Genomic DNA, 18,971 nt, shown 5'->3' with positions numbered 1-18,971 from the left:
TTTGCCTTCCTTCCCTTCCCTTCCCTGCCTTTGCTACTCCTATGGTGGTTCTGCCTCATATAGGCTGGAAAGAAGGGCAGGAGCTGAGAAGACAGCCTGGAGCCCCCCCCAACCCAAACCATGCCACAAGTGACCTCCCCCCCCCCGATTTTTACACCCATGGACTACCCACCAAGCCCTCCATGTGGAAGTGGCCAATTTCCTAATTTGTGGCCAAGTCCATTAAGGTAGAAGAGGAAAGGCAGCAGATCCCCTCCAGAGTTCTCATGGACCCCCTGGTGTCCACAGACCCCTGGCTGGGAATTCCTGCTCTAGAGGGCCTACAACAGGGCATTGAGGCTGAGGGCCTTCCACTAATTTTGCTTCCAGATGCTAGAATTCAGATTGAGAATACGTTCCAAAGAGACTTAGGGAAATTCCTCGGATGTACCCGAGAGGCTGTTTTCTGGCCATTCCTTCTCTCCCACTCATCCGTTTCTTGAGGATGGAAGAATGAGGTCAAGGGTAGGAGTCTGTCAGCTGTGGGTGGATGAGCAAATGGCAATCCAAAATAAGAAGTTTCCCCAACCCAACACTCTCAAACGTGCAGCGTCTGTTCTGGCCCCTGCTCCCACAGTGTAATCTCTGTTCCCTGCCGATTGTCTCCTAGCAGCCCCTCTTCTTCGTTACTACATTTCTGTGTTTCTGTGTGTGAGAGAGTTGGAGCATATTAAAGAATGCTCTAATATAGCATATCGCCATGGTTCTTCTCCCGCCTAATATTGGCAGCTCTCCTTCCTCTTCTCACCCAGGCATGGCGGGAGGCTGCAGAGAGAAGCACAACACACTGGGCAAACACAGACCCAACCAGGTACAGAGGTGGGTGTCAATGGATGGCCTCAAAGCGACGGCTACTTGATTTCCCACCAAATAAAATCAAAGATGGCAAGGAGCTTTGCTGTGATGGGAAATATCTTCTGGACAAAAGAGATTCATCCCTTTGTCCTTATCTTGGATGAGCGGGAACCCTGTAGGCGCCTCCAGCACACCTGTGTGCACTGTTGTACTGGCAACACAACAATGATCACATTGACTGAAATATTTGAAGATATCAAAGGCTATTGTAGTTATCTTTAGAAAAGATTAAGGCAAAATGTCGTAATCCTAGGGAGATTATTTGTGGGACACCCCGCCTAATCCTGGGTGGTTCCAGGAGATATATAACTGATGCAAACGCCGATTTCTGCATCGGCTCCAGAGAGAAACGTTCTTCTTATCGTGGGAAAAGCAGGTAAAATAGAATACTGATCTGTGTTTTAGTGGGTTGTGTTTTACTGTTCCTTCAGTTGTTTTTTGTGATGATTTAAGCTAATATTGTCGAGACACAAATAAAGACCTAACAAAAATTATTGCTAAATTTGCTTGGGTAGCTATAAAAATAAAGCAGAGCTGGACCAACCCTACACCCTAATAGTTTTATACTGGATCCATATACAATTGTTCTTATTTCTTTGTTTTTATCCATTCATAATTGATTTTATATCTGTAATTTTATGTGTTCTATTGGTTGGTCTATGACTGTAAATAAAATGGATTGATTGTGATGATTTATAGCCTCTGAATATACAGTCTGATCATAGATTATTCCACACTGGGTTGGTTGGGAGAGGGATAACTTTTCATTTATGAACATTTTTATTTGGGACTCCATGAATGTTTTCATGCTTGTCATTTTTTACAGATTTACCCAGAAGAATGAAGACGCTCTTTGTACTTGCCTGCATTTTGGCCATCACAGTTCCTTTTGAGGTAGTCCTTAAGAATCCTATTTAATTTCTAAGGTGGTGGTGGTCAAGACACAGCTGAGTTAGGGGTCTTCAAGGCAAAAGGTGTTCAGAGGTGATTTGCCATTGCCTGCCTCCATGTCATGACCCTGGTCTTCCTTGGAGGTCTCCCATCCAAATACTAGCCAGGGCTGACTCTTTATTTAGTATTAGTATTAGTATTAGTATTAGTATTAGTATTAGTATTAGTATTAGTATTAGTATTAGTATTAGTATTAGTATTAGTATTAGTATTAGTATTAGTATTAGTATTAGTATTAGTAGTATTAATTGCATTTATTACCTACCCTGTCTCTTTGTACTCAGAGCAGGGTACATCGCAATAAAAGCATGCAGAATAATAAACTATATAAATGCATACAATAAATGAGTCTAAAACATAATTGAGAAACAGTGCCATCCATAACTGCATATTCTAAATTTCAGTGAAAAGGAAGGAGGGAGGGGGCAGAGAAGTCTTATTGGACCCAAATGATATGCAGTTGGGGCTTTGATAAGGAGGCCAGATCAACTCAGCAATGGCCTGCTGGAGCAGTTCTGTTTTACAAGCTCCACAGAACCATTCTAGGCCCCACTCTCCCTTTCCACCAGGCTGGGGCCAGGTCCAAGAAGGCCCTGGTTCTACTTGAGGCCAGTCTGATGTCCTTGGGGCCACGGACCCTAAGCAAATTTTTCTGGCTTGATCTTAATGCCCTTTGGGGAGCGTACAAGGAGAGGTGGTCCTGCAGGTATGATGGCCCCAGACCATTTTGGGTTTTCAGGGTCATGCCCAGAACCTTGAATGTGATTCAGTCTCATATCTGGAGCCAGTGCAGCAGGGAGAGCACTCTGTGGTGTCCCTGTAAGGACTCACACAGCCACATTCTGGACCAGCTTTAGTTTCTGGAGCAGCTTCAAGGGTAGCTCTGTGTAGAGTTACAAGGATCTGATCTAGTAGATTTTGCTTAGCTGCTGAGAATTTTTGAGATTGGGCTTTCCAGGTCAGGGCTGAAAACCCAGCTAGTGGGCCACCTTTGGGACTGTAAAGCAAACAGTAAACTACTCTGAAGATTAAAAGTTTGGGAGGGTGTGTCACAGCTCCATAGAAGAAGAGCAGGGTTTTGTACCCTGCTTTCCTCTACCCGAAGGAGCCTCAAAGCAGCTTACAATTGCCTACCCTTCTTCTCCCCACAACAGACACCCTGTCAGGTAGGTGAGGCTGAGAGAGCTCTGACAGGACTGCTGTGTGAGAACAGTACCATCAGGACTGTGACTGGCCCAAGGTCACCCAGGTGGCTGCATGTGGAGGACAACCTGAACACAATGGCAGAAAGGGTGAAATGTTTTTGAAATTGATTGTGGAACACGACAATAAGCTCTAATGCATGATGTTCTTCCTCTCTCCCTCCAGGCTGGCAGCAGTAGTGAAAGCAAAGAAAGAAGGTATCCCAGTCGCTACTGTCCCCCATGTCCACCATGTCCACCATATTCATACTATCCACCTGCTGGCCAACCACCTTTTTTCCAACCATACCCTGGAGCACCATTCCCGGGAGCCCCATTCCCAGTAGCACCATTCCCGGGAGCACCACCCCCGGCACCAGCTAACCCTGCTGCAGAATAGGGTCGATCTGCCTTCTGGTAAGCATCACTGGAAACACCTCCACATACCATGGGGGAGGGTATCATTTGTTGCAACTATATCTAGACAGGCCAGCCACTGGAGATAGGTGCCAAAAGGCATAAGGATTTATTGTAGCTTCAAATTGTGACCCCTTGCTTGTGATTCATTCGCAGCTCAGACACAGGAGAGACTGCAGGGAAAGTGCAAGGAACTGGGAAATGAGGCAATGGAGAGAGGGAGCCCCTATGCACTCCCTTGTGGGGTTCATCTACCTGAACCCTCTGGCAGTTGTGCCTGGAGATTTCAGCTGGGTTGTCATCAATATGCGGATGACATCCTGCTCTATCTGCTGATGGATGGCCTTCTGGCTCTCCCCTGGAAACATCTGCCAGATGTTTGGAAGTGGTTTTTGGGTGGTTCAAGCAGAGCCGCCTGAGACTCAACCCCTCTAAGATGGAGGCCCTGTGGCTGGGCAGAAAAGGACAGGATCAGGAAGTATGTCTCCCAGTCCTGGACGGGGTACAGCTTGAGGCTGTACCTACGGCCAGGAATGTAGAGGTGATCTTCAATGCCTATCGGAGGGATGATCTTCAATGCCTCCCTATTAATGGAGTTTGAATCTTATGGTGGTCCCTGGCCCACAGGAGGTACACCTGGCCTTGACCAGGGCCAGGGCCTTCTCAGTCCTGGCCCCGACCTGGTGGAATGAGCTCCCAGAAGATCTGAAGACCCTGACAGGGCTGGCGCAGTTCCACAAGGCCTGCAAGATGGAGCTCTTCCACCAGGCACTTGGTTGATGCCAGGCCATGGAAGATCTGGGTCCCTCCTCATGATGCCGGGTACACCTAGGGCAGGAGATACACCTCCCCCCCCCCAGGCCAGCTGGACAGGGAGTGTAGGCGGTGGGCATTTTCAACCCACACAAGAATGTTGGGTTGGGAGGGACGAAGAAGGATAACACTGCCAAGGGCTTTTATAGCTGTATTTAACGTTAATTTATGGAGATTTTATTGTAAACCGCCACGAGCCAGCTTGGTCCAGGAGTGTTGGTCAATAAATCAACAAACAAAGCCTAAATTCCATGCAGATGCCTGGGCTGACCCAACAGGGCAAAGGCATACAAGTGTCCATGGGGTGGCTGTGATGGGGAGTGGAAAGAGAGCGTTCTGAGAATGCCCATGCAATTGCCATGCTGTTTCTTCTCTCATCCCGTGCACATGGGATAACACACTCACAGTGTGCTTTTGCAGCTGGATTTTCCTGTGTGAAACAGGGTACTGTATTTCTAACGTGCCTGGCAAGGGCAGCATCCATTGAGTGATAAAGGAGCCTGACGAGGCACAGAACTGACCTATTCTTTGTGTTGCAGGCCCAGGTGAAAGGCTTTCACGACAGGTTGCCTGCCCAAGCTCTTTGGGAAAAAGATGTGCTTCTCTTCATGCTTGATACCTGTTGACTGGATTCTGATTTTCTGGCAAGTTTTCATCCCCCCCCCCCCCCCGGCCTCATTTTCAGTTTTGTCATTTGTTTATTTTAATAAATGTTTCCAGCACAAATCTTTCTGCAGATTGCTTGTTGGTCTTGTTGGTGCATCCCTAGGTGTGCATATGGACTTGTTCCTAGAGTTTATTTCTGAAGCGGAGGAGTGTGCTAATTTCTCCACCCTTTAAAAATGCTAATAAAGTTAATTTCACATTTTTACAGCTCCTTTCATGCGTGCTGGATAATGTACTCCTAGTGTACTACAGCAATCATTTCCAAGTGGGATCTGCCTGTTTCACACAAGAACACAGTGCACAGATACTTAAGCTGCCAGCTCTAGGCAGGGAAATATCTATTTGTACGGGGCTGGCAAAAGAAGTATCCTTCCTAGAAGAAGAAGAAAAGTTGGTTCTTATATGCCGCTTTTCCCTACCCTAAGGAGGCTCAAAGCAGCTTACATTTGCCTTCCCTTTCCTCTCCCCACAACAGACACCCTGTGGGGTGGGTGAGGCTGAGAGAGCCCTGATATTACTGCCCGGTCAGAACAATTTTATCAGTGTCGTGGCGAGCCCAAGGTCACCCAGCTGGCTGCATGTGGGGGAGTGCAGAATCGAACCCGGCATGCCAGATTAGAAGTCCGCACTCCTAACCACTACAACAAACTGGCTAGTATTGCAAGTTCTGGACTGGGAAATGTCTGGAGACCTTGTGGGTGAAGCTGGGAGAGGGTGGGATTTGGAGCAGGAAGGGACCGCAGGGGAGTATAATGTGATGGAGTCACAGCCATTTTCTTCTGGGGAAGTGATCATTCATTCATTCATTCATTCATTCATTCATTCATTCATTCATTCATTTTTTTAGTCTGGAATGGGCCATAATTTCAGGGGATCCCCAGGTCTTGCCTAGGGCCTGGCACAATCAGGGGGGCAAGAGCCATGGAAGGGGGGGGGGAACCATGGAGAAAAAGTGAAAAAACAGTTAACACTTTGTTTCAACGAGGAAGCCATAGGAGGCCAATTTTTTCCCAGTTTTTATACTTTGCCCAGGCAAACTAGTGTCGCCAACTCTCGGTTGGTAAGAACCTGGAGTGTTAGTGGGCGGAGCCTTGGGAGCAGCAGGACAGAATACTGTAGCGCCCACCCTCCAAAGTGGCCGTCTCTCCAAAGCAATGGATCTTGGTCCTTCTAGAGGTCAGTAGTAATAGCAGGAGATCTCTGGGTGCCGCCTGGGGGTTGGGAACCTTAAGGTGAATAGACATGCACACACCTCCTCCCACAGTCTTTAGCAGCATAGAGGCACAGCATTACAAGAACCATTTTCAGTGATCACTTTGCAAAGAACAAGCCATGCAGATATGGTTGTAGTTCTCCTGATGGCCAGTAGATGGCAGGCGAGATACAAGCTCGCCTTCTCTTAATGCTGTACTACTGGGGAAGGGGGGGGAGTCCTCTGGGAGAGCTTTCCAAATCTTTGGCCCAGAGGCACCATGTGTACAAGCGACATTGAAAAGGGCCTGCAGTCTCCTTCCAAGCAACCCGAGTTGTGTAATGCTGCAGCAGCCTCAAGCCAGCCCGTTGACGTGGGATTGTAGTCCAATGGGGAAATTAGGCCGCCACAAATATTTCTTCGCCCGATTGCCACACCACCACAGTCCACTCGAGGAATGAACTTTCTGCAAGATGCCTTGTGGAGATAATGACTCCCATGCCGTTTCATAGGAAAACAAAAGGCATGTTTTGGTGCTGAGCCAATCCTAGGGACTGATTCCCATCTGGGACCCTTGTGAGAATGAGGAATGCTGCTCCTGGGGGGTTCCCAAGGAATACACCCTGGAAATTCTAGGGTGGGATCCAAGGCCAAGATCTGAACTGTTTCACATCTGCCTTTTCACCTAGGGCTGCCTGTTCTGGGTTGGGAAATCCCTGGGGATTGGGGGGTGGGGGTGGAGCCTAAGTGGGCAGGGTTTGAGTGGAGTATAATGCCACAGAGCCTGCCTTCCCAAGTGGTCATTTTCTCCAGGGGAACTGATGTCTGTCTCCTAGAGGTCCATTGAAACAGCAGGAGATCTTCCGCCCCCTGACCCTCCAATATTGGCAACTCTGATTTTACTGATCCCTGTCAATCTGGTGCTGTGATGAGTGGCAGCATGCCAGCAGGGGCTCATGGGAATTGTCATCCACGGACATCCGGAAAGCCACCATTGGGCCACCCCTGATTTAAAGTATCCAATCTTATTGTTTCAATAGCAGCAACCTATGGCGACCCCTGTAGGAAAGTCCTTTTCTCGTGTGAAATAAGGCGTGAGAACACATATGGGAGTAACATACACGTTGACGGCCGTCTCCAATCCTCTCACCCCCCTTCAAGAAAAGAAAGAGGCTCCTGCTGTGCTTGGCTCCCCCCCCCTTTCCACAATCGAGTGCAGAACACTTTCTGTTTCAAGTGGGGGAGGAAGACGTGAGTTCAAATTGATCTAAATTCAGCAGGATCCACAACAGAATAAACAAAGTAATTGCAGAATCTGCCTAGGTCTTGGGTGGGCAGGCAGGAATTGTTCATTGCCATCCTATTTGTCACTGGCAGTACTAAGCAAAGAATAAAAGCAAATTTCTCCTGATGTTGGTTTAATTTCTTAAGAATACGTTTGGCGTTTTGAAGGGATACGTCGTACTTGCTATCTGCCAAAAAACACAGCTGGAACAGACTATGCCGTGTCATGCTGTTTCTTTGGGGGCGCAGAATGAAAAACAAACCTTGACTATTATCTTGGCTGTGCTGAGGCTGCCGCCAAACAGGCTCCCAGGGCCGGATCCTCTCCCTGATGGTCTGCCCATGAACATCAAACGGGCTGCTGCATTTTGGGAGTGACCTTAGCAGGCCTGCTTGGAAGCAAGCCCCGTTCTGTTCAACGAGTCTTAATCCCAGGAAAGAGTTCTTAGGATGGTGCCCTATATGTGTGAATCCACTGTCAACCACCTCAGCTTCCTGCCAGTGTCTGTGTCTAGTTGCACCTTGGGAGTTTTCGTTTGACAAAACTTGCCAGCTGACATTTCAAGGGCATTAATATTTCTGCTTGCTCCCTCAGGAGCCAACGTCTCCATGCCCCACCCCAGAGAGGTCCAATTAGGTCTTGCCACCAAGTGTTTTCTCCTCCACTGTTGCTGGTGTTGGGACAAGAGGAAAACAAGCTATGACATGTTTATCATTCTACAAACTTTCGATTTCGGCCGCGCATGGTGCATGAAAGGTTGGGGACCACTGGTCTATAGGGCCTATTCCGCACGCATATGAATATGCACTTTCAGTGCACTTTAGAAGTAGATTTTCCTGTTCAGCTGCCAAAGCACATTGAAAGTGCATTATCCTATGTGTGCGGAATGGGTTCAGTCTCTGCAATGTAATCCTCTCTGCCCCAAATTACCATCACTTCACCCTTATCCATTATTTGAAAATAATATCCTTTCCTTGGGACAGCTGTTTTAATTTTTGTTTTTCTAATTACTTTAAATCATGCCAGACTGGTGTTTACATTTGTTCTGTTTCCATTCTTCTAGCACTAATTCGTGGGAACTCATATCCTCAGATTTTTAGGGGGTAAATTAAAGGTAGATTTAGGTTTAAGACCTTTGGTCATGCAGTCCACATCACTAGTCTCTGTATAATCAGTCAGTCTAGTTTTTTTGAATAAATTCTTGGTTTCCACCAATGGTTGAAAAGACCCATAGTTTCAGGTTGTGGATCTGTTTTGGAACCTTTGGCTTAGTATTTGGATCTTTTCCTTAAGCCCTTTGTCCAGACAACTGGCTCTTACTTAAGAGACACTGTGGATTTTATAAGCCATATTAACACTATACAATTCCATGCAGAGGACTAGGAAGATGTGTACAGGATGGTATTTTCCCCCCTTACACTGCCTCTCAGACAGTGCTGCCAGGTCTACTAGTCTGGGTGGAAGTACCCCACTCTCCAGATGTACCTTCTCCCACCAAACTCATCTCCAAACTCACCCCAACATGGAAGAACATTGATTTTTGACACAACATGACATCAGCCAGAAGTTACATTGACACGCCAGAGTCGTCAGTGTGTGTGTGTGGGGGGGGGGGGTCTGCTCTGTTTCTTCGGCCAGAACTCTATAGTTTGAAGTGAAATCGATCATAGAGTATTGCCCAAAATCCGGAGCGTCTTGAAGACCTACTCTCAGACTGTTGGTGGGCAATGGAAGCTGGGGCTGAAAGAAGCTCCATTGGGAAGATGGCAAACCTAATCGCAAAGCTCACTGGATGATCTTGGGTCAGCCGTTTTCATTCAACCTAATCTGTTTCGTTCACAGCTATGTTGTGAGACTTAAATGGAGGAGGGGAAGCCAATGCACATTGTCTGAGCTCCTTGTGGATAAGACCATCCCAGCATCCTGCTTCACACAGTGGCCTTCCCCTGATGTTCCCTCTTAGCGCCAGCATTCAAGGGTTTGGTGGCCATTCCCAGTTCCACAGAACTGAGAAACGTCCTTTGAACAGCCACCATTGTAGATGCCTTTTTAAGTCCACTGGGAAGATGACTATATCTTTTCTTTTTTTAAAATACTAGGATTGAGATCTCACCACATATCTCAGGATGTTCTCAGGGCATTTTTTTTTCTGGGAACACATGAAGTTGAGCATTTCCAGATGTTTATGGACAGAAAATACACATACCATCTCAGGTTACAGGAATCTCTAGCGTGGGTGATAAATGTGGTAATTTCATTTCCCCCAAAGAGCTGTCATAAAGAAAAATAGCCTGATAAACGCAGGGCAAGAAAAAACATGGATCCAGAAATCTTATTAAAGGAAGATGAGCCATCTGGATTCAGTCTGCATGAAGGTGCCCTGGATGCCTAGTTGGGGGCACAGGAGAAGGGGAAGAGGAGTTTCCGGACTGGTTCCTTCGCCACGCCAATCTTCCAGCCACTATCAGTTGGCAGAGTCTATATATGCAGAAAAGCTGAACACAGGCTGCTTAAGAACAACATAGACTTATTGCAGAAAAAGAGCATAGTTTATAGGAAAGAGAAGAGTGAGAAGCGTGTCTGTCTATACAAGCGGGAGAGAGGAAGAGAACGAACTGCTCTCCTCAGAAGAACCAGGAAAAACATTAATGTCAATCAGAGACAATAAGACATTTGAAATAGGGGGAGGTCCCTAACCTGGCCAGGCTAGCTGGCTGCCCTGTTGACTGCCCCTGCAGGGGTTTCTGGTCATCTTTCTGCATTTATGCACAGTAGATATTGTGTACTCCGACACTATCTACCAGAGGGTAACCAGCTTTCTCCTTGTGTAACCTCATTGCCCACCAGCAGTGAAGGTTCCTAAAAGTAAAACTCATGGAATCTTATCTCCTCCCCACTAATGATATACAATTGATTTGTTGTAACTCCAGTACCTAAAATCGAAATTATCTTTAAAAGGAAATTTTTCTCCAGATTATCTGTGGTGAACAAAACTTTATCCATCAGTGATGACCCTGGGAATGCTTTATTCATTTTGGCTCTTAGCCCACAACTCAATCACACTTGAGCTCTGTTGCCCGGAGAGGAGCCATAATTCCAGGGGATCACCAGGCCCCACTTGAAGGCTGGCATCCCTACACTTTAGGCAGGCCTGTTAACTGAAAGATTTGAGAGCTACTACTTTTGTGGACTTGTTTGTGAAACAGGATGATCCCCCAGGCCTTTCTCCAGAAAAGATGCTTCCTTGCCAGCTAAATGACTCCTTGCATTTTTCAGTGTTTACAAACAAGACATTTTGTGTTTCTGCGTAAAACCGTTTGTGGGGGTTTTCCTTTTTAAACATTTTGCTTGTGTTTTATTTCTGTGATTTAATTACTAATGTGGGGTTTTAATGTAGGCCTCTAGAGCAGTGGTTGTAGCTATGATAAGATATGAACCAAGAAGTATGACTCATGGATATTCTTAGCTCTTTTTTAAAAAGCAGAATGTCAGAAAACGCAAGATCTGTAGTGTGCATGTGAAGAATGTCCTGCAGGGGGCATCAGAGGAGATGTATATTTAGCATAGTTAGATTAGGACCTTTGCAATATTTTTCAAATTCTCTCCTCCAGTGTCCCTGATTGGCTCATTGGATTCTTCCTGCTCCTTTGAGCTCACTTCCTCCCTGCTTGCCTCCAGAACAGACAGACTGAATGAAGACCACAGGACAATTAGTCAGGACTCTTTCTCTCCTCTTTTCTATACAAAGTTGTTTCTCTTCATCATTAAATTATTTTATTCTTAAAACAGTCTGGTGCAGTGCTCCTCTTTGCATATTCAAACTCTGCCCACAAAGAGAAGAGAGCCAGCCATGGCCTCTTTGCTGCTGGCCAAGAGCAAAATTGGGACCTTTCATTCCCCAGCTTTAAGATAAACTGCTGCTGCTGAGGGAGGAAAGGAGCAGGAGAAGACAGAACTAGATGTTGTGTAAGACAAAGTTCCCAGAATCGATTCCCTCAGGCCAGGCACACATGGGGAAATCAGCTGCCACAGCAATAGTGTTCTGCTCCAGGGGGTGGGAGGGGGCGGCCGTTTGCATTTTCTGAAGGAAGAACAAAATAAGAGTTTTAGCGCCAAAGATGGAGTTCAGACCAGCATTTGTAGATGCCAGTCAATGCTCCATGGCCTACATACCTCACTTCTACTTGTGGAGCAGAGATTGACCTGGCTGCTGTTAATGGTAGAAGGAGAGTGGACTTTTATACCCCACTTTTTCTCTACCCAAAGGAGTCTCAAAGCAGCTTACAATTACCTTCCCTTCCTCCCCACAGGAGTGCAGAGGAGACTGCTTCAATCTCAAAGTAATCTCTGTCCCAGCAAAAAACAGAGTGGGGAAGAAATCAGCAACTTAAGTCTAAAATAGCTCATCTCATTGAATCGAAATGTGCCGCGATTCAGGGAGCTGTGAAATAGGACCGTCACCTGAAAAGCACCAAAAGAACGAACGCTACTGCGAGACTGTGAGAAAATGATGTCTTGGGTTTGCCAGAACATTACCAGGTCTTCACTAGAACAGACTGTCCTTGTTGCTGCCATGGTACATCTCCTCTTTCAAAGGAACACTGCATTTTAACACTAAATAAGGAACTACTCATGAAATAAAGAGCAGATGGCAATCCTACAGGAAAACAGCGTTAGCAGGTTAATGATGGATGCTCTGTCTCTGTCTTTGTCTCTGTCTCTGTCTCTGTCTCTCTCAACTTTTTTACCATTGAGAAACCCCTGAAACATTCTTCAGGCTTTGAGAAACCCCAGAAGTGGCGCAATCATGCCAAATATGGCTGGGAAGCATAGTTGGGAAGCATAGCTGTGTCCACTCAGGGTCACTCCACTTCCCACCCCCTCCAGGTCCTTTATTGGCCATTTTGGGAGTAGGGTCAACATGACCATATATGGTCATATCAACTGATGAGTGCTTAACAGATTTAAAAAATGTATTAAAAAATTAACTCACACCCCTTCCAGAAACCCCAGGGTTTCATAAAACCCTGACTGAGAAAGCCCGGTGTAGCCTCTAAAGCCAATAACATCTAATGCCACTAAAGTTGGATGCTCCTGCTGCAAAATGATTAGGGTGGCTCTAACAATTCAGCTCCCTCTTCCCCATGTGGCCTGGATGGCCCAGGCTAGCCTGGTTTTGTCAGAACTCAGCCGGTAGGCAAGGTCAGCCCTGGCTAGTACTTGGTTGGGGAACCCCCAGGGAAGTCCAGGGTTGCTACGGAGAGCCAAACAATCACCTCTGAAGCCTCTTGCTGTGAAAACTGGCCTAAGGGGTGTCTGTAAGTCAATTGTGACTTGCAGTGGGGGAAGGGAAATTTGTACTGGTCTTAGATTTTTGCCACCTTGTGCACCATATTGGGAGACCATTCAAAACAAAGGCTGGAAGGAGCTCCAATCCATCAGCCAGAAGTCCTCCTCATCTTATCTGACATCTGGTCTGTGACCTGCCTTGGAAATGTACTGATTCATAACAACCTTGCCTTCTTGGTAACAAAAAAGTGTTGTGTCTGCCTAGAGGAGTCGCGTGTGGAGAGGCTATCGTAGGTTTTGGTTCATATCTTGAGCTTTGGAGCGCAAGTTCCCGAATGTCAGGGGAAACTAGACAAATACTTCATACTTAAACAATGAGGCTGGGATCAAAAGAACTGCTTCCATGTATGCAGAGGGCTTAGAACAACTCAATGGAATTTTGATTGCCTTTTTCCCCCTCTTAGACGAGATGACTTCTGGGATGCATTACACAATTTAGTAGAGGATACATTACCATTGAAAAACTGGGCTCTTGGTTGTGGTCAGAAGAAAGCTTGCAGAGGGGATTTAGTGGGCTGAAAGGAAGCTCAACTTGTTGGGTCACCTGCTGATTCTCCTTGGCAAAGTACCCTCTCAGAATCTGAGAACCAAGTTTTCCTCATCCGGACTCTCCCGAAATGAGCTCAACAGGAGAAAATGGCCTCAAAGTGGGATTTGGAAGAAACTGAAGGGTTAAACACCCACCTTCTTGCCTTCTGAGTCTCCCCTCCAAATATTTTCTGCCCTTGTATCCACATGACAACACAGGGGTTTTGAAGCTAAAATAATGAATATTTCTGCTCTAAAACACACCTAAATTTCAAGAGCTGTTGTTCTAGAGCAGCTATGGGGCCCTCATACATTTGAAAGGGACCACAAATTAAAAATATATGAGAAGAGGAGCCCAAAGCCTCCCTGGTTAACTGAACCAATGAAATATCCTTTTTTGTCCTGTATGACATCATTTGTTACTAGAAAATTCAAGGAAAATAAAAGGAAATTATGCAATGCATTGCTTTGTGCATGCTTAAATTAATGCATTCAGAATACAAAATTAATGCACATGCTTTACTTGGTTGAATATTCTAAACTTTAATTTCATACAGACTTTTTAAAAACTTATTTTTTCAGTATGTTGGAATGTTCAAGTATTCTTGGTGTTCAGTAATAAATTATTTTCTGTCTACCCGTTCATGTTGTGTTTTATCCTTGTTTGACAAGAGGCCCTGGAACCTGAGAAAAATTCCTAAAATGCCTGTGGCCCAAAAAAGGTTGAGAATGGCTGTTCTAAATGAAGCAAACCTTAAGGAAATGTTTAGAAAAATTTTATGCTGTCTTTCTGAACTCCACCTCATGGTGGTTTACAATTAAAAACAATCCATTCTCAAACACGGCATTACAAGCAAAGCATTTAAAGCAAAACAACAGGCATATATTACAGCACACAACTAACATCCTGGTTCTTTGGACCTTGGCCATTGCATGATAAAGAGACAAGGGACCTATCCAATAACACCCAATTCTGAAGACAGAATTTTCAGTCAGAATGTCAAACCCAAAGTTTCAAAAGTCAGAATTAGAAATCCCCTCAGTCTTCTGCAATGACTCCTTATGATACAATCTTTGGTTACTGTGACACAATCTCTAATTCTATTCTCATTTCTGCATGAGGAAAATGTTCCTGGACAGCCTTTGCATGTTGGCAGCATATAGAGCCCCCTCCACATGATGTCACCAACATCCCAAGTTTGTCCAGTAGCTGGGTCGTGATTTGACCATCTTTAAGTCGTGATTTGGGGGATCCAAAAAACTTGGGGAATCCAAAAAACTGGTTGCCAGCTCTAGGTTGGGAAATACCTGGAGACTTTGTGGGTGGAGTCAGTGGGTGGGATTTGGGACAGGGAGGGACCTCAGTGCAGCATAATGCTAAGGAGTCCACCCTCCAAAACAGCCATTTTCTCCAAGGGAACCGGTCTCTGTTGCCTGGAGATGAGCTCCAAAACTGGGGGATCCCCAAGTCCCACCTGAGGACTGGCATTCCTCTCTGGATTGGAGACCTCCATGGAATGCTTGATTGTGCCCCATAGTACAAGGTGGGATATAAATGTAATAAATATATAAATACAATTATGGGCCGCGGATGGCAGGTCCTGTTGCATTTCATCAGAATAATGAGAAATTATGCAGTTGTGTTATGTTGATCCCACTTCTGATTACTGCAGGTACCAAGCATGTAGTCAACTGTCTTTGCCTTGCAATTTCAACATTTGCAGGAATCACTGGACTTCTTAATCTTGGCTTTCATACTATGTGCTTCAAACACTTGTTTAAACAGCACAGTTTGTCCAGGAGTTGTCAGGACACAGGAGCTAAGCAGGATTGAGGACAATCAGTACATGGGTGGGAGACCACCATGGGAGACCGAGATTGCTGTGCTGAGAAAGGCAATGGCAAACCACCCATAGTCATTCCTTGCCTGGATCACCCCATGACTGAGTTTGTTCTGACCCAGCAGCACATTCATTTTCTAAGCACTATAGAGTAGACTTCAGTAGGATTTTGGCTGAGGCTATTAGGAAGCCCCCCCCCCTTCTGTCATTTGATGGGAAACAGAATTGTTCAGAGGGCATTTTTGTAGAGAGAGCAGAGCAGTGGTGGAATGGACCATCTTGGAAAATGATCACTATTCAGGATCATGGTTTCTCAATCCCAGCCCCACCGCATTATTTTATTCATTTGCATCATTGATTATCCACCTTTCAATAATGCCTGTTGTTTGTAGTGGTTAAGAGCGATGGGCTCTAATCTGGAGAACCAGGTTTGATGCTCCTCTCCTCCACATGCAGCCACTTGGATGACCTTGGGCTAGTCACGGTTCTCTCAGCTCCACCTGCCTCACAGAGTTCCTGTTGTAGTAAGAGGAAAGGAAAGGTGTTTATGAGCCACTTTGGGACTCCTTCGGGTAGTGAAAAGCAGGGTATTAAAAAATCATCTCTTCTTATCACTGAGGCTCAAGGCAGAGTTTGTTGTTTAACTAGGCATGTTCGTTGTTAATCTCAGATGTTATATTTTGGAATCTGCTTGCTGACTGGCTTCTCAGTTTTGTTTTTCTCGTAGTCTTTGCTATTGGAGTCTCATGTTATCATTCAGATGTAATATTTTGAAATCAGCTTACAGATTGACTAAATAGTGCTACCATGCCTGTAATATAGTGCCTGGCATGGGAAGAGGAAGGGACTTTTTTCTCCAGTAGGGACCCAGATTTCCCCCTTCTCCATTTTAGTGATATTGTCTCTCTTGCTGCAGTGGAGAAGGTGAAAGTACCCTTCAGCTGGGCCAGTGTGTTTCAGCTTCTCTTTCTCCCAGAAACATCTGGACATTCTGGGCACTGAACAAACAACATCGGCTCAGCTCCAGACTGGAACAGCAAGAATCCTGTGCTGATACCTCTGCAGTTCCCCATAATTTGGCTATTGGGCCCCCATTAGAACCCCATCAGAAATGCCCAAGTAGAATCCCTGGGTGAGATGGAAGTGACCTGAATAAAATTGAGCAGACAGCTGCTAGCACAAAAATGCAGTTCAGTTTATGGTTCATAGATGAACTGTGAGCCCCACGAACCCAGTCATCTCACATATGAACAAGCCAGTTTTGTGAGGTTTGTGCCCAAAGCAGCTGAGCCACAGGGGGGCAGCCTCCTCCCGTGGCTCAGCTGTTTATAGGGGCTTTCTTGTACAACCAGCCCCAGGCTCAGAGCCATTTAAATTCCTTCTTTCTGCTCTCCACATCTTTTTGCAGGAAGCAGAAAGCAGTGAATTAAATGACTCCTACCTACATGCAACTTTATGTCCCAGCTACATGCAAATTTATGCTTATTATCTGATTGGAATTTTATTAGTAGTTTAATTAACACTTTCTCATGTCCAGAGCATTTGAATTCTTATCTTAGCCTGGAGAGTTTTAATTCTTTTCCCCCCTTCCAGACACATTCAGATAAGAGTTAGCACTGTCAGCCCAAAGCCGCACAGTAATCTTTATGGTTGAGGGAAAATATAAATCTGATCTACTGATCAACTTGCAAGCAACGGAGTACTAAATAATTACCTTTGTGGAAAAATAGACTCTGGTTTTGCTTTGTGGAAGACACAGACTTCTTCTGTAACCAGTTTCTGTGATTGCAAAATGATGGTTGTCTATGAGCTCAATGTTTTCTGCAATTTTTAAAAGAATGAAATGCAGGGAGAAAGACATCACTGGTGATATGATCTGTGGATCCAAGTTCTTTCTTGATATGACGCCTTATTGCACCCTGAAAAGTGCCCTCTTCACAGTGTTGTTACCTGAAGAGTGTGCAATAATCCAGCAGCCATTTCCATGCCTTCGTTCTCTCTGTAGAGAGAACATCTGGGGACACCTTATTCAAGGGGCTGTAAAGTCAAATCTCTTCATGCCATTCATTTGAAACTTGGAACATTTATAGAAGGGAAGGTGGACTAGGTTCCTTGATATTTTTGACACCCTTTTGAGAACAAACATCTGCTCAGGAAAATCATTTTCCTTTTATGGAAAACAATTGGCAGACGTCTGATCGAGAAATGGAACTCTAGGACTCTTCACAGTACAATTTTTCTAAGGAGTAGCAAGACACATATCTTGCAGTTCTACTGCCGACTAACATGGTAACCCTCAGGAACGTTTCTAAGAATTCTTAAATGACGCACCTTCCCTTTTTTAAATCGCAACATTCAATTAAAACTATTATTATTATATTTTTATTTCTGGGCTGCCTCTCTCTAGCAACAGGTCTCAGGGCAATTCCTCACAACAGTGGCAACGTCATGCATAAGATAAAACCGGGTACATTGAAAAAAAATCAATTGAAACAAGATGAAACAATAATTTGCTTCCTTGCTAAGACCTACGGAGAGATGATCAGAATTTCACACGTGCCTAGATCGAAAAAGAGAAGGGGCAGCAGGGGAGCCCATCCAGGTGCCAAGAAGTGTTAGCTGTGGCCTCAGCCATATGCCTGGTAGAAGAGTGCTGTTCTACTTTGACAGCTCCAAAAGGGCTCACATCTTGGCCAGCAACTCATTCCCCCAATACTTATTCCAGTGCACACCCCCAACTAAAGACGCAAAAATCTAGATGCTTGCATAGAATCATAGAATCATAGAGCTGGAAGGGGCCATACAGGCCATCTAGTCCAACCCCCTACTCCTACCTGTTTCAACTTATTCATTTGCAAAGATGCAAATATTACAAAAACAACTTTAACAACTGGTATACTTTATCATCATCATCTTTATTTTAGTATCCCGCCCTTCCCGATTGGCCTTTCCCAATTTGGTGCCTGTTCATATGGACATTCACATTACAAAAGACTTCCCCTAGAATCTTCAATTTTGGGGGGAAATGGGAAGATGTGAGGTAATACCCCTTCCTCCAAAAAAGTATTTAATGAATCATGATCTTGGGCCTGGTACAGCAATGCCTAGACCAGCAGCTGTAGAAAATTCCAGAGGTTTTCCAGAGTGCCATCCTGTCCCAGGTTCCTCTAGCCTCAGCCCACTGATTTCAATGGTTTTAAGACTACAGACACTCCGCACAGGATTTCACGGAGAAAGGGAGATGAAATTCTCCAGATGCCTTGTTAGATGGGTGGCTTAACTCAAAGGTACAAATTGTGCAGGGCGCCAAAGATAAAAATCAAATTAGCTGAACCACCTGCAACCGAGTGAGCTGGAAATTGCAGGAGGATTCCAAATGACGTTTCACAGGCACAGGCCTTCATATCGGCTCTTTTGAATACAAATGCCATTTCTAGATAATGGAATGAATAGAGATTCACAGCAGTCCCTCTTCTTAATGTAACTTCATTATATAATATATGGGGGGATGACTCATGGGTGAACCCAACACTACTGAAATGTCCTTTGGTCCCACTGAGTTCTAGTTCAGCCTTCTCCCCCTATTTTGCAGAAGAAGAGGTGGTTTTTTATACCCAACTTTTTGTTACCTGAAGTTGTAAAGCAGCTTCCAAACACCTTTCCCTCCCTCTCCCCACAACAGATACCCTGTGAGGTAGGAGAGGCTGAGAGAGCTCTGTGAGAACCACTCCTAGAGAACCATGACTGGCCCAAGGTCCCCCAGCAGGGCTGCATGTGGAGGAGGAGTGGAGAATCAAACCTGGTTCTCCAGATTAGAGTACAGTACCCTTAACCACTGTACCATGATGGCTTCT

The 18,971-nt window shown here is 45.3% G+C and overlaps 1 protein-coding gene across 1 annotated transcript in view; it reads left to right on the top strand.

Moving 5' to 3' along the window:
• The window catches only part of LOC143841291 (uncharacterized), a 188,566-nt gene extending 183,446 nt beyond the window's left edge, over nucleotides 1-5,120 (top strand). Inside the window, exons 5-7 of the mRNA XM_077345416.1 lie at nucleotides 1,721-1,788; nucleotides 3,214-3,443; nucleotides 4,796-5,120. Coding sequence (XP_077201531.1) covers nucleotides 1,721-1,788; nucleotides 3,214-3,426 — 281 coding nt within the window. The 3' untranslated portion in view covers nucleotides 3,427-3,443; nucleotides 4,796-5,120. The remainder of the gene's footprint in view (nucleotides 1-1,720; nucleotides 1,789-3,213; nucleotides 3,444-4,795) is intronic.
• Nucleotides 5,121-18,971: the final 13,851 nt, after the last annotated feature.

The sequence above is a fragment of the Paroedura picta genome, chromosome 7 (genome assembly GCF_049243985.1).
Source record: "Paroedura picta isolate Pp20150507F chromosome 7, Ppicta_v3.0, whole genome shotgun sequence".
NCBI classification, from domain to species: domain Eukaryota; kingdom Metazoa; phylum Chordata; class Lepidosauria; order Squamata; family Gekkonidae; genus Paroedura; species Paroedura picta.
This window is presented reverse-complemented; position numbering and strand designations above follow the sequence as displayed.